Source organism: Heptranchias perlo, chromosome 24 (genome assembly GCF_035084215.1).
Source record: "Heptranchias perlo isolate sHepPer1 chromosome 24, sHepPer1.hap1, whole genome shotgun sequence".
Classification (NCBI taxonomy): Eukaryota; Metazoa; Chordata; class Chondrichthyes; order Hexanchiformes; family Hexanchidae; genus Heptranchias; species Heptranchias perlo.
In genome coordinates, this window is record NC_090348.1 from 10,084,331 (window position 1) to 10,099,500 (window position 15,170).

Sequence of the window (15,170 nt, forward strand, 5' to 3'; positions counted from 1 at the left end):
TATGCCCACTGTTGCTTCATTTTAGAGGTTATTTTGGAGTGAAGAGATTAAGGAAATGTGGTGAAAATATTTATGGAACTTCAGAAGGCATTTGATAAGATGCCACATATGAGGCTTGTTATCAAGTTTACGATGCCTGGTATCTAATTGTATGAATAGAGATTTAGCTAGAAGATAGATAGTAAGGGATTGCTTTTCTCGTACTGACAGAATGTGGGTAATGATGTGCCCCAGTGATCTGTGCTAAGACCTCTCATGTTTTCCGTTCATGTAAATGAGAAAGACACAGGCATAAAAGGAATGATATTGGAATTTGTTAATGGTACCAAATTATTGGACACTGCAAACTGTGTGGAAGAAGTCAAGAAATTGTAGGAAGACATAGACAGATTAACAAAGTGGGCAGATAGGTGGTAGATGCAGTTTAAAGCAGAGAAATGTGAAGTTGTACATTTTGAGAAAAAGAATAGTAGAAGAAACTATGCCCTAAATGGTAAGATTCTTTGCACTTAAAGAACAGAGATCTTTAGGGGTGAGGATACATCGATCTTTAGAGGTGGGAATAGTGCACATAGAAAAGGCAAATGGATTCTTGGTTTTTTACATAGGGACATAGAGTATAAAAGCAAGAAATTGATGTTGAGTTTGTACAAGACATTGATCAGGCCATAATTAGAGTAATGTGAGCTGTTCTGGGCACCCCATTTTACGAAGGGTAATGGAGCCATAGAAGGAATACAGTGAAGATTAACTAGAATGATAGCAGGAATGAAAGGTTTGAAAGGTTATAGTTATGAAGAAAGGCTCAAAACATTGGGGCTTTTTTATTGGAACAGCAAAGATTAAGGGGCAATCTAATAAAGGTTTTCAAAATTATGAAAGGTTTTGATAGGGTAAAGGGTGAAAGATTGATTCCGCTGGCTAGTGAATAGACAACAAGAGGGCAAAGACGTAGATCATTACTGGAGGAATGAAGGGGTAAGTTAATGCTGTACACGGAATGCTTTATCACAAGTGGTTATTGATGTAGAGAATATAACACTTTTGGATTAGTATTGAAGATGAAGAATACAAAAGGATACATTGAAAGGGCAAGGAAATGGGAATAGATTCAGTTGAAGAGTTAGCACCGACAATGAGCCAAATACCAGTGTTGCAATTTCTATGATTTTTTAATCTAGTATACCATACCCTCACTCAGCTGAACCTCCCCCCTCCACCTTGGCTCCAAGTCAGAGGATTGGTTGAAGTGAGAGACACAATAGTAAGCTTGTCCCATCTGTCACTACCATACCAAAATCTGCGAAACAGATGTAAGTGAATGGAAACACATAGGGCATGATTTTGACTCCGAGCCGGGAAGGGGCAGGGAGGGGGTCAAATTGCCGACGGGGAAACTCAGAGGTACAGGTTTCCCAGACGTCCTAATGATTTTGACGTAAGGACATCTTTTATTTTTTTTTGTCGGTTTAACGTCCGACTGGCCAGCCTGATAGACAGGCTGGTCTCATTCGGACGGGGGACCAACCAGGGGAGAGGGCGTGTTCAGGTAAGTCTTCAGGTAAGTCTTTGCTTGTATGGACGGGCAGGCACTGGGGGCATGGGTTGGCATGGGGCATAGGTTGGCACAGGGCATGGGTTGGCACAGGGTCACGTGGGGTGTCAGTCATGGGGGGAGGGATCGGGGGTCACGGGGGGGGTGTCAGGATCTGGGGTCATCACTGGGGGGGGATTGGGATGAGGGGTTTGCGATTTTGGGGTGGTGATTGGAGATCAGAGTCGGGGGTCCGCGATCGTTTTGGGTGGAGGGCAGAGATAGGGGGCGGGGGTCCATGATCGTTGTGGGTGGAGGGGCATAGATAGGGGGCGGGGGTCCACGATCGTTGGGGGGGTCGCTACAGATAGGTTTGTTGGGCCTGGGGGAAGCACTCCTGCTCCTCCGGGCCCACAAGCTGTGCAAGAAATGCACTTACCTGTTAGTCTCGGGCCTTCTCATCTCCTTTCACATGGTGTGAAAGAGAAGGCCTGGGAATCCCGGCCCCCCAGGGTTGAAATCAGAAAGTGTAGGAAAATGGAGGCCGGAAGCCTCTTTGAAAAGTTTTAAGGCCCGTCCCGCCTCCTGGCAACGGGTTGGTCGCCCGCCCTCTTCCCGCTGCAGTGAAAATTGGAAATTGGCGGGTTGGGGGTGGGTTGAGGGCAGGTCTGAAATGGTTGCAGTTTTGAATTCTCTCCCCCCGCCAATCCACCCGTTTTTCACTTTTAAAAGTTCTCTCTTTGGACTTGAATTCAGAAAGGTGCATTTCAGGTTACATATAGTTATTTGGTAGATCTGAGAGGTAGAACTAGGAGCAGTATTATTAATATGAATAATATTAGCATAGATGCATTTAAGGGGAAGCTAGATAAGTACATGAGAGAGAAAGGAATAGAAGGATATGCTGATAGGGTTAGATGAAGTAGGATGGGAGGAGGCTCATGTGGAGCATAAACACCGGAATAGACCAGTTGGTCTATTCCTGTAAATTCTATATAATGTCAATTAAGGTGTAATGTTGCTTGTTGGAAATATGCTATTATTAATGCTACCAAGGGTTGTTAATCCTTCTTGTTAATAATTACCACAATGATTCGGGCCCGAGTGTGGCCGAACGTGCAAGATTTATTATAGACACAAGAACAGCGTTCTAAAGCAGTTATACCAAACTACAAGTATTTATATAACAACATTCTAATACAGTTACATCAAATAAACAAGGATGGTACAACCTGTCCCTCGGAAGTTTCAAGCTGATCAGGTCTGGTATCGTAGGGTGTGTGGGCCTCCGTTGCCGTAGAAACTGCTTCTCACTTTAGTGGGACAGTGGGCTCAATTTTGAAATGGTGGCGGGTCAGCAGTGGTGGGGGGGCGGTGAAGATGCGCGTGGCAAACCCGAATTAAAAAAAACTTACCGTTTCCGACGCGATCGCAATGTCATTGATGGTGATTAAAATTCTTTCCGGGTTTCGCGCCCGGCAGCCAGCCTGATTGACAGGCCGACTGCCAACAGGAGCTGCAACGCCGAGGGGGAGAGGGGTAGAGTAAGAGAGAGAGACGTCATCTGGGGCTGGAATGGAAGATTGGGGGGGGTGGGGAGAGTGGAAGATTGGGGGGGAGAGGGGAAGATCGGGGGGGAGAGAGGGGAAGATCAGGGGGGAGAGGGGAAGATCGGGGGGGGGAGAGGGGATGTTCGGGGGGGGAGAGGGGAAGATCGGGGGGGGGAGAGGGGAAGATCAGGGGGGAGAGGGGAAGATCGGGGGGGGACAGGGGAAGATCGGGGGGAGAGGGGAAGATCGGGGGGGAGAGGGGAAGATCGGAGGGGGAGAGGGGAAGATCGGGGGGGGAGAGGGGAAGATCGGGGGGGAGAGGGGAAGATCGGGGGGAGAGGAGAAGATCGGGGGGGAGAGGGAAAGATCGGGGGGGAGGGGAAGATCGGGGGGGAGAGGGGAAGATCGAGGGGGGAGAGCGGAAGATCGGGGGAGAGGGGAAGATCGGGGGGAGAGGAGAAGATCAGGGGGAGAGGGGAAGATCGGGGGGAGAGGGGAAGATCATGGGGGAGAGGAGAAGATCGGGGGGGAGAGGGGAATATCAGAGGGAAGAGGGGAAGATCGGGGGGGATGGGGTGAGAGGGGAAGGTCAGGGGACATTGGAGGGGGAAGAGGGGGAGATCAGGGGGAACATCGGCAGGGGAAGAGGGGGAGATCGGGGGGAAGTGGGGGAGATCAGAGAGGGAGACATCGGACATCGGAGCAGGGTGGAAAGGTAGGTTGATATTTTGTTTTAACTTTGTGCAATGGTTTGTTATTTAATTTATTTCATTTATTTTTGCCTGATCCGGCCCTTCCCATCTGGTTTCACCAGGCATGAATCAGAAGCGGTGGGCAAGCCGCCCAGGTAAGTTAAAAATCGTTCTAACTACCTGATGTGTCACAAGTAAAGTGCCTTTAGTACCTCAATGAGGTACATTTGGTTCCTCGACTATCATCCCGCAGGCTTTAATTGCCGGCGGGACTTCGGGATTCGGGACGCCCGCGCGCACAGGTGCGTCTGTGGGAAACTCGGAAGTCGGCGGGTTGGAGCCGGCTTCCGAACCCGCTCTGCATTTCTGCAAATTCCGCAGCCCCCCCCCCCCGGCCCCAACACACCCGCAATTTAAGTTTAAAATTGAGCCCAGTGTCTCAGTTTATATATCTTTCTGAAGCATATTTGCTTTTCATAGCTTAACGACATTGGCCCACGATGTCATCTGTCCTGGACATCTTCCCCCCAGGGTGCCCATTGTTCCAGACATCTTTATCCATTCTATGGTGTTAGCTGTTGTCCATTCTATCAATCTTATGTAAACAATCTTACAACACCAAGTTATAGTCCAACAATTTTATTTGAAAATCACAAGCTTTCGGAGGCTTCCTCCTTCCTCAAGTGAATGTATTTTCCACATTCACCTGAGGAAGGAGGAAGCCTCCGAAAGCTTGTGATTTTCAAATAAAATTGTTGGACTATAACCTGGTGTTGTAAGATTGTTTACATTTGTCAACCCCAGTCCATCACCGGCATCTCCACATCATCAATCGTATTTGGATTGTTCGGATGCAGACGTTTAAGATGTCTCATTCTGTATATGTCAATCACGAAGGTTACCTAATTAACTGAACAAAGCTCCTGCAATTAACACAACAGGATTAGTCTGTGTTCAGGTCATGAGTCTTTGATTATGCCTTGGGACGTTTTTGTTATCTGTTTCTGACAGTTGGCCTTCAATGTGTCTTGCACTTCGCTTTTTAGCCAAGTGTCTGAAGCTTTGCGGGATGGGATACATAATTATGATTTGGTTTAGAAATCATATTTCTTACATTGCTTTAAAGTTTAATGTGCTCATTTAAAACTGACTTTTGGTATCTGCTACCATGGCATCTGTTACCATGCCACGTGTGACATGGCCAACGTTGCATTTGAATTCACTTTGCGTTGTTTTCCTTTCAAGCTAAGACCTTCTGCTTATCATCTGTTTTGTGATTTTTTTTTTCTCTCCTGAAGAAAGTTCTGTAAACAAAACCTCTTTGCTAGCATGGATTTTATGTCCAATAGCAAAAAAAATGGTTTCAATCTAGGCACTAGCAATTTACATACTGCGAATATAAGACGATTCTGCTGGACATAGCAGGTAAGGACACAGGCAGCATCAGTTCTTGCAAATGTTTCTATCTATGCAAATATCAAGATGTAGTTATTGCAACACAAGTTTTCAGGCCGAAATAAGTGAACTGGTGTCCAAAAATAATGGTGCGTAAAAGTGCCTGTGGTTAGTTTAAATGTTCCACATTTTCAAATGTTTATTCAGGATACTTCCTCATGGGTCGTTTAATTGAATTCCTGGCTATGTGTTAAATTGTGGAAGATAATGGTGTTTGAAATATGTCAAACATTAAATAAAAAAGATTTGAAAACCTTTTATTCCACAGGCACAAATTGTAATTTCATTCCTTTGTAATACAATGATTTAATGAGTGAAATTAAAATAGAAAAGGATACACAATGGGAAAAGATAAGAGCTCTTAGTTTTAATCTGGGAGTAAAAGAAAATCTCCTAACAGTTTCCCATTGTATATCTGCTGTTTGAATTTGTTTTGAAACGATGAATTGATCGGGTAGATAATCCGAGTGCTCATGTGAGGTGCCTCATACGCCACATGCATGCTTAGGAAAATCACAGGTGTGCTGCTCCTGATTTTCCAATGGCCACACATGGTGTGAGGTACTTAAAGAAATGGGCATGATGTGGAGATGCCGGTGATGGACTGGGGTGGACAAATGTAAACAATCTTACAACACCAGGTTATAGTCCAACAGCTTTATTTGAAATCACAAGCTTTCGGAGCTTTCCTCCTTCGTCAGGTCACCTGACGAAAGAGGAAGCCTCCGAAAGCTTGTGATTTCAAATAAAGAAATGGGAGCTGTACTTAGTGAGCCCCATGCTTATATATTTAACAGCTTGCTAGGATTGTTCCCATGGACTGGAGGGAAGGTTCATGTGGTGCCAATATTGAAAAAGGGCAGCAAGGCAGAACCAAGAAATTACAGGCCCATTAGCCTGATTTTGGTGACCTATAAGGGATCATGATCAAGATGCAGCACCATGGTAGATTAATCAAAGTCTTAAATAAAAATACAGTCAAAATATATGACTATAAAATAGGGACTGAATTACACCTGTATACTTTGGTCCAATTATGCTCCACCCTCTAATCCCACTTCAGTTGAAGACTACATATGATCTTGATTCCCTGTGCACAATTCCATGGGAGAAGGACCAGTGATTTACTAAAACGAAACATTTAGAGTATGCCTGCTGTCAAACATTATTCACTATTCCTGCCCCCTTAACTTATTCCACCTTTCTGTGACATTATTGCTGTGAAGGGTCCTGAGTGTGACAGATTTATGGGAGTAATCAAGGAAGGAGGAACAGGTCTGCTCGTGACAGTCCCACACAGCTCAATGAATTGCACATTGCACGTAAGTTTGAGAAGAAGATCTTTTCAAAACGCCTCTTTGATAAAGTGAATTATCATTTTGCCCTGAGGATGCAGTCAGGAAAATTCCTGTCTCTCTAGTTCAGTCAGTTTTCAGCTCACAGCTCACACTGTGCTCAACACTGAGAATGACACCACATAAATAAAGCTTCTCTCACTTTTATGAATATCTTTATTATCACATCATTTATCACTCAGAACTAAAATGTACACAAACTGAATTTTAACTAAAATTATAGAAAATAGGCACTTTAAATAATTACAAAGGTACTTAGGGATATGGGGCTAAGGCAGGTAGATGAGGTTAGGTCACAGGTCAGCCATGATCTCATTGAATGGCGGAACAGTCTCCAGGGGCTAAATGGCCTACTCCTGTTCCTATGTTCCTATATTTCCTATGTTCCTATGTTTACTTGCCCCATCATCTCTTTTCCTGTCCTTCAATTCTTATTTGTTCACCTTTAAGTTTACTTATTTTTCTATTTCATCCTTTGCTATCTTCCTAACCAATTTCCCAGAAATAATGGAGTAAATTTTAACCCCATGAACGGGTGGGTTGGGGTGGGTGGGAAGATAAAAATCGTAAAAAAGTAAAACCCAACCCCAACCCGCCTCCAACCCGTCCACTTCCGGTTTTAATGCAGGCGGGTCGAGGGGTGATGACCAATCAGCTCTCAAGAGATGGGTCGGTCAGTAAAATCATTTAAGGAGGCCACGGGCCTCCATTTTGACAGGTTTTTTATTTTAACTCCTGTGGGCCGGGAATCGCGTGCCTTCTGCTTCACGCCACGTAAGAGGAGGCGAGAAGGCCCAGATCAACAGGTAAGTCCCTTTATACCACAACTTGTGGGCCAGGAGAAGCAGGAGTGTTTCCTCCAGGCCCAACAAGCCTACCTGTCGCGATCCCACATACACGATCGGCCGACCCCCTCCCCATGTCCAATCCCCCCATGATCTCCGACCCCCGCCACGATCTCTGACCCCCCGATGTCTGACTCTCCCATGACTGAGCCCGTGATGGCCCTCCGATTACCCCAGACCTCGATGACTCCCCAATGATCGACCCCCTGATGACCCCCTGATCCCCGATGACCCCCGACCCCCCGATGACCGACCCCCATGACTGAGCCCCTGATGACCCCCACAATGACCGCCAACCCTGATGCCGCCCCTCGATGACCGACCCCACCCAGTGACCCCCGAAGTCCCCCTATGACCTTCGACCCTGAACACCACCCCCCCACCGATGACCGACCTCCTCCCCTCCCCATCTAAGACTTTCCTGTTGGCATCCGCTCCTTGGCTGCTCTCCCGTCTGACTGACAGCCAGCCTGTCAATCTGACTGGCCTGTCGGGCCGGAAACGTACAGAAAAAAATGTAAGACGTCCTTGCGTCAAAATCGAAACCCGTACTTTCGTGTTTCCCGTCAGGAACTCACCCTCGCCTTCTTCCTGGCTCTCTGTTAAAATTTACCCCATTAAGTTTAAAACCTTTCACTTACCTTGGGGCCGATATTCTTCTCTTCCCAAATCTGAGCAAAAATGTAGACATAAATCAAGCTAGCCCATTGACTATGAATGAACAGAAAATTTAGTCTGAATGGCAGAAGAAAGTTGCTAATAATGCATTTGTGCTTATCACTGATGTGAGCATTCCTACCTATGAATAGTGCGAGCAAAAAGTTTTAATAAAAAGGCCAACTAAGGCCTTGTTTAACGTCATTAATGAAGAAATTGTTCACCATACCGCAGCTGCGGAAACATGTCAAAAGTAATATCTAACTCTAGGCATTAGTGAGGAGAATGAAGGTGAACAGCTGAGAGTAACAGAGAGTAGTGAATACTGCAGAAGTTTTATGACCAAGAGCAAGGGCGTAACAGCCGTTGCTGGGAGTACCTTGGTGTTGGGAGGAGAAGTGGAAGGTTCAGGAGCCCAGAGGACATTGAAACCTCACAAGTCACAACAGGCACTCCTCCAGACAGAAGGTCTACAGCAATGGAGCCAGCTAACTGGGCATGACAGAGCAGCGGTGTCTTAGGAAGCTCAGGTTCCCCCAGGAGAGCATCAGAATAGTCAAGCCTGCAGGGTGAAAAAAGTATGGATGAGGGGTTTGGCAGCAAATGGGCTTCAGCGGAGGAGAAAAGGGTGATGTTATGGAGGGTGATATTACGGATGTGGAAGTTGGCGGTCTTTTTAATGGAGGGATTGCAAACAGTCTGGTTCAACCTGAGACTGTGTCCAGGGAGGAGGATGGAATGGTACGGAGTTTGTGGCAGGGGCTGAAAATGATGCCTTCAGTCTTCCCAATGTTTAGCTGGAGAAAATTGCAGCTCATCCAGGGCTGGATTTTGGACAAGCAATCTGACAACACAAAGGCAGTGGAGGGGGTCGAGACAGCTGGTGGAGTGGTAGAGCTGGGTGAGGCCAGCGTACACGTGAAAGCTGACCCAATGGCTTCAGATGATGTCACCGATGGGCAGCATGTAGACGAGGATGAGGAGAGGGCAAAGGATAGATCCTTGCAGGGGGGGTGGGCTCTGGAGGTAACAATGCAAGGGCGGGCAGAGAAGCCCTGCTGAATTACTGAGATGCTCTGGATATTTTACCTAACAATTGGATAGGTAAGATTGAAACCAAGCGAAAGGAGTCTCACTGAGGTGGACAACGGAAGAGAGATGTTGGAGGAGGATGGTATGGTCAACCCTGTCAAAGACTGCAGAGAGTTTAAGAAGGATAAGAAGCAATAGTGCACCACAGTCAGAGGATGCCATTTGTGATTTTGATTCGGGCCCGAAAAATAGCCATGTTTTCCAATAATTATAGTTAAGGCGCTGGGGACTGGAACTTGTGCCCCCCACTTTTGGCACCTAGAGGCAAAGTCAGATACTTCTAGTTTAACTATCATATGGTCAGTTGCAGAGTTCCCTTTACAGTTGCACTCAATGTTTAGTGGAGCAAAGTTCTCTTTACACGACCCCTTGGGGTCGATATTAACGCAGAGCCGGGATCTAAGAGGGGGTGGGGGCGATGTCAGGCTCGAAACGTGGAAGATCATGGGATGCGTGTGAATGTCCGATTTCAACATGGATGCCTCATTCTAATTTTACGTCTGGGTTTCGCGTCTCCAGTGCGCGTAAGCGGGTGTGATGCGGACACGCATGACATGATTTCACTTTGACATTTGCACAATGCACAGATGGAATTTGGACGGGTTGGGTGAACTGGATGAGATAAATAGAAGTAGAAATGGAATCAGGAAGGGCAAAGGCCGTGCCCCACTTTAATGAGGTGTCCCTTGACCTATTGCTGGGTGCAATAAGGGTGAGGAAGGAGGTCCTGTTGCCATGTAATGGGAAAATAAACAACTGCCATAACGAAGAAGGTGTGGTTAGAGGTGGCTAAAGAAGTGAGCAGTGGGAGTGTTGTGCTGAGGACGTGGATCTAGTACAGAAGCATTTCAATGACCTAACCAGATCAGGAAAGGTGAGCACAGTTACAGATTCACCTACATCCTGTAGTGCACCTCCTCCCCTCACTCTGTCTTGTCAAGCGTATTCCATCACATCACACCTCATACCCATTTAAGTTTCAGCAACGCCCATCACTCTGTTTCAATGTACTTCCTCACCTCTCCCTTCCTCCATCCACCACTGCCACTCACCCCAATCCTTATGTACTGTGATACCACCTCAGTCAGCGCCCCGATTCTCAGCACATGTCTCAAATACATGCCAGTGCCACTCGTGATTCATCAGCCTGATAGTCACCCTCACCAAATGCACTGCATCCATCGAATGAACACATGCCTTACAGACACCCATGGGTCTATCATGCCACCTTGCAGGAGAAAAGAGGCCAAAATACAAGAGCGAGGGAGACGACCAGAGGCGGACTGCCACAGATCATGAGCTCACAAATGCAGAGCAGGAGACCCTGGAGATAGGCGGCATGTCAGCGCCCTTGAACACCTGAGGTGGCGAGACTCGGACTACACCACTGCCCGGTAACAGAATTAAATGTCTCCAAACCACAACTCATACAAGACTAAGTCATGTTGACTTGAATTCAGCACTGCATGAAATATGATCACCTTAATCATGTGCAATTCAACATTTGTACATTCCCATGACTAAATCATATCCGTCCCTTCTCTCCTCCAGGGCTGTCATACGAAGAACAGCAGCCCATGGTCCTTTGCAGACAAGCATTCCTTAGAGGAGCTGATTCCTGCTGAGTGTGCAATGTTACAGGACACATACAAACCAGGCACCTGCGCAGATGCGCACACTTTGGTTGGTCCTGTTAGACAATTAAGTGGGATGTCACTTGGTGAATCACACGTCACAAGTGAGCATGAGCAGAGAGTGGTGGCAGGGACAGCTGCGGAGAGTCCGTGTCGGTGGGCGCACTCCTCTCCAAGCTCTGCTCAGCTGGACACAGATGCTGAACCCTGGGGGCCATCGACGAAAAGGAGAGTGATAGTGGGTCAACTGCAAACTGTGCGAGGTACTGGCAATCCTGCCAGGCACACAATATCAGAGAGGATGGAGGAGTCCAGCTCAAACATTTGTGGTTTGATGTCGCAGGCAATTGTGAGGATGTCTTCCATTGAGAGACTGGCCTCCTCTGTGGAACACTAATCAGTCCATGCAGACCCTGACGGTGGCCCTGCAAACTATGGATGCCAACATTTCTGCCATCTTAAAAAGGATGACAGATCCCTTAGCCGTGGCCTTCCAAAGCACCTTTAACCTGCTCTAAGCTGATCTCCCGCAGAGAAGCAGGAGTGATATGCCGCTGACTCAGGAGAGGGGGTATGGTGATCGGGGATATGGAAGTGGGAACTCCTCTCAAAGTGTCCTCCATATCTCACCCCCTGCCCCCCGCCCCCCCGCCCCCCAACCAGTACCTGACATGCTGCCTCCTCTCCCGATGGTCCAGTCTGCTCCTGCTCAGGCACAGGTGGAAGTCTTTGGCGGGGCCCTCTTGCGCTTCAACACCCAGAGGTCGTCAGCCGCGAGCATCTCAGCAGTCAGGGCAATGATCAGAGCAGCCGGCCTGGACCTCTGCTGAAACCACAGGTGTTTGCACCATGTAGGTGCGGTAGGGAAAGAAAAAGAAAAGCTTTGTAGTTCATCAAGAATATGCACATGGGTGTTAGTGAAAATGTTTTATAAGTATCTTTAATTTATTAACTCACATAAAATGTATTAATTTGCACCATTTCTCCATGTTCCCCGTTCCTGCCTGGTGAGTGTCAACCTGGGTTTCCAGTTGCTTGGTGATGAATATAAAGACATGAATTGACTAAGACCAATTGGTGGATGTGTAATGGGAGAGTGGTTGGTTACAGGACTGCTTTGTATCAGTGGGGGTGGTGAAGGGAGGGGGCAGGGGATGTGATAGTTACTTAGGTCCAGTTTGAGCGACTAACTGAACCTTTGAGCTTTCAAGATGTGGAGATGCCGGTGATGGACTGGGGTTGACAATTGTAAACAATTTTACAACACCAAGTTACAGTCCAGCAATTTTATTTTAAATTCACAAGCTTTCGGAGGCTACCTCCTTCCTCAGGTGAACGATGCGGAAATGAAGTCCTCGAAATGAAGTCGCATTTATAATTGTTCTGTGAATTATAAATGCGACTTCATTTCGAGGACTTCATTTCCGCATCGTTCACCTGAGGAAGGAGGTAGCCTCCGAAAGCTTGTGAATTTAAAATAAAATTGCTGGACTATAACTTGGTGTTGTAAAATTGTTTACAATTTTGAGCTTTCAAGGCATCCCTGGCATCTCGAGCAGCAATGTGAGCAGCTGGTCTGGCGTTGGGTACCACATCTTCATCTTCCTCATCCTCCTCTTCCTCTCCATTGGAATCCTCATCAGATGAGGAGTACTGAGCGGCTTGTTCCTTCTCCACCTCTAGTCCTCGCTGCTTCGCCATGTTGTGCAGAACGCAGCAAACCGCGATTATCCTAGAGACCTCCACTGGTGAGTACTGAAGGGAGCCTCCAGTCCTGTCCAGGCACCTGAAGTGCACCTTGAGCATGCTGATGGCTTGCTCGATGACACACCTGGCTGTTACATGGCTGTCGTCATAGCGCTGTTGGTGTTCATTGGTGGGGTTCCTCAGAGCTGTCATCAGCCAGGTTTGAAGGGGGTATCCTTTGTCGCCTAGCAGCCACCCCTCAAGGCTGGTTCCAGGTACGAACAGGTCGGGGTTGTTGGACTGCCGCAGTATGAACGCATCTCCCAGGGAATCTGGCGCAGACCTGCATGAACCTTTTCTTATGGTTACACACCAGCTGAACATTGATGGAATGAAATCGCTTGCGGTTGACGAATACTCCTGGTTGATCTGGTGGTGCTCGGATTGCCATCGATGACACCGTGCACCTACCAGAGACGTGAATCTGAGTGCCCGCTCATTCTGGCTATTGTCATCACAGGGGAAGTTTACATACCTCCCAGCTCTGGCAAACAATCCATCCGTCACCTGCCTTATGCATTTATGTGCAGCCAACTGCGAGACCCTCCATATGTCTCCAGTAGCGCCCTGGAAGGAACCAGAAGCAAGGAAATTGAGGACGGTGGTGACTTTCACAGTGACTGGTAATGCGTGGCCTCCAGGTCCAGTAGGGAGTAGCTCTCCTTCTAGGAGGCTGCAGATGTCTGTGACCACCTGATGCAGCAATTACCTTCGGAAGCACTGCTCTTCAGAGAGGTCAAGGGAGCTGCACCTCTCTGTAGACCTTGTTGGGGGGTAGTGCCTCCTGCACTCAACCCCTCTGTTGCTCCCCTCTCTGTTGGCCACCTCCTGCCACAGCACAACCTTGCTGATTGTCTTCCTTGTCCGATGTCCAATCTAAAGCAGCTATGGCGCCACCCATCCTGTGGGAACACCTCCATACTGTACAAATCATAGAATCATAGAAAGTTACGGCACAGAAGGAGGCCATTTGGCCCATTACATCCGTGCCAGCCGAAAAAGAGCTATCCAGCTTAATCCCACTTTCCAGCACTTGGTCCGTAGCCCTGTAGGTTACAACACTTCAAGTACACATCCAAATGGCCTAGATATTTACTCGGAGCTGTGAAGAGAGCGGAGGGGGGGAGGGGAGGGGGGGTTGGATTTTTGGGCAGGAATCCCGGAATTAAGGGTTTTCCGCACGGCATGACCATTTTGACAGGACGTCTTTATAACTTTTTCGACAGGTTTCGCGCCCGCCAGCCAGCCAGATCGACAGGCTCGCTGCCTGTTGGGCGGGAAAGCAGCTGGGGAGAGATCGGAATCTTCAGGGTTTGGATGGTGTGGGGAGGAGGGGGATGGGGAGCGATCGCAGAGGGGTGTGGGGAAGTCGGATATGGTGGTGGAGGGTCGGCCAATCGCGGGGTGTTTGAAAGGTGAGCTCGATGGGCCTGGATGAAGCACTCCTGCTCCTCCGGGCCCACAAGCAGTGCAGTAAAGGCCCTCACCTCATGGATCTGGCCCTTCCCGCCTCCTTTTACCTGCTGGGATTCCGCGGAGTGGCCCGGGAAACCCATTCTGGAGCCGTTAATTCAAAGGTCTGTTAAATTCAATTTAAAATCACCTAATTAACATGTGATAATGAGGTTAATTGCTGCAATGAGTGCCCGCCCTCCTGCACTAATTATGGACCTGCCTCCGCGAGTAGGTTACTCACACACATCCAAACACACCACCGTTAACCCCAGAAGTGGGCGCACTGGAGCCGATTTGCGGTCGCACTGGAAAATTGTATTATTTTAACTTCCCATCCGCCCCCAACCCACCCGCTCCTGCGGGTTAAAATTCCCCCCAATAAGACCGTCGCAACAGGAACTCTCACCAAACAATTTCCCGGAGGGAACTGAGAAAGCAGCTCTGAGCACTGAGCCTTTATTCATGTCGGCTCACCTGACCTTTAACCAGCCCCATGAAGTGCCACTTAATCTCGCCTCCGTTTTACTGCCGAGCCCCGGGATACCCGGCGTTAATTTCAAACCGCTGCCAAAAGCTCACCAAAGGACCCTCATTAACATATTATAATCGCTGATCGGCCTCTCCAAAGCGAGTTACTCATCCGCACACAAACCCGTCACGGTTAAACCGGAAGTAGGCGCATTCACGGCGCGTTGGTGTCGGGTTCCCGATTTTTGCAATTTTAACCCCCCTCTCCTCCCCTCTCCCGCCCGTACTGGGGAGTTAAATCTCCCCCCTTGATGTTCTAGATTTTGTATCAAATTAATGTACCAAAATTCCCTGTATGACGTATGGTAGGTGCATTTTCAATGCCCTTGCTGTTCTTTCCATGTTTCAGCCACATGTTAAGTCTCATCACATATCATAAAATCCATTAAGAACTTGTTACAGCACATTTCCCTTCAAGCTGAATTTTGCTTCAAACTAAACTCAGCGTTTTCTTCATACACCACGGATTCTTTAGATTCTTGTGCAGAAACACACAGGCTTCGAATTCTTATTTCCCCTAATGATGCTTTGCATGAAGACGTGTTACTTCCATAAATACCTCTGCAAAGCTGAGACTAATTAGATGTACATTACACCGTTGTTTAGGAAACTGAACCGTAGCTTGTG

The 15,170-nt window shown here is 47.7% G+C and overlaps 1 protein-coding gene across 1 annotated transcript; it reads right to left on the minus strand.

Annotated features, from left to right (window-relative positions):
- Positions 1 to 11,523: 11,523 nt before the first annotated feature.
- On the minus strand, positions 11,524 to 14,116 carry LOC137341468 (putative nuclease HARBI1). The gene is made up of 3 exons (XM_068004571.1): positions 14,048 to 14,116; positions 12,405 to 13,127; positions 11,524 to 11,640 (listed from the first exon to the last, which is right to left on the minus strand). The coding sequence occupies exons 1-3, from the start codon at positions 14,114 to 14,116 to the stop codon at positions 11,524 to 11,526; spliced, it is 909 nt and encodes a 302-aa protein (XP_067860672.1).
- Positions 14,117 to 15,170: the final 1,054 nt, after the last annotated feature.

Coding starts and splice junctions, on each gene's coding strand:
- LOC137341468 (XM_068004571.1), bottom strand. CDS start 14,116: ATGGGTTTCCCGGGCCACTCCGCGGAATCCCAGCAGGTAAAAGGAGGC. Junction 13,128..14,047: donor GGAAGGGCCAGATCCATGAG/GTGAGGGCCTTT, acceptor GGTTCCTTCCAG/GGCGCTACTGGAGACATATG. Junction 11,641..12,404: donor ATGAGGAAGATGAAGATGTG/GTACCCAACGCC, acceptor CTGTGGTTTCAG/CAGAGGTCCAGGCCGGCTGC.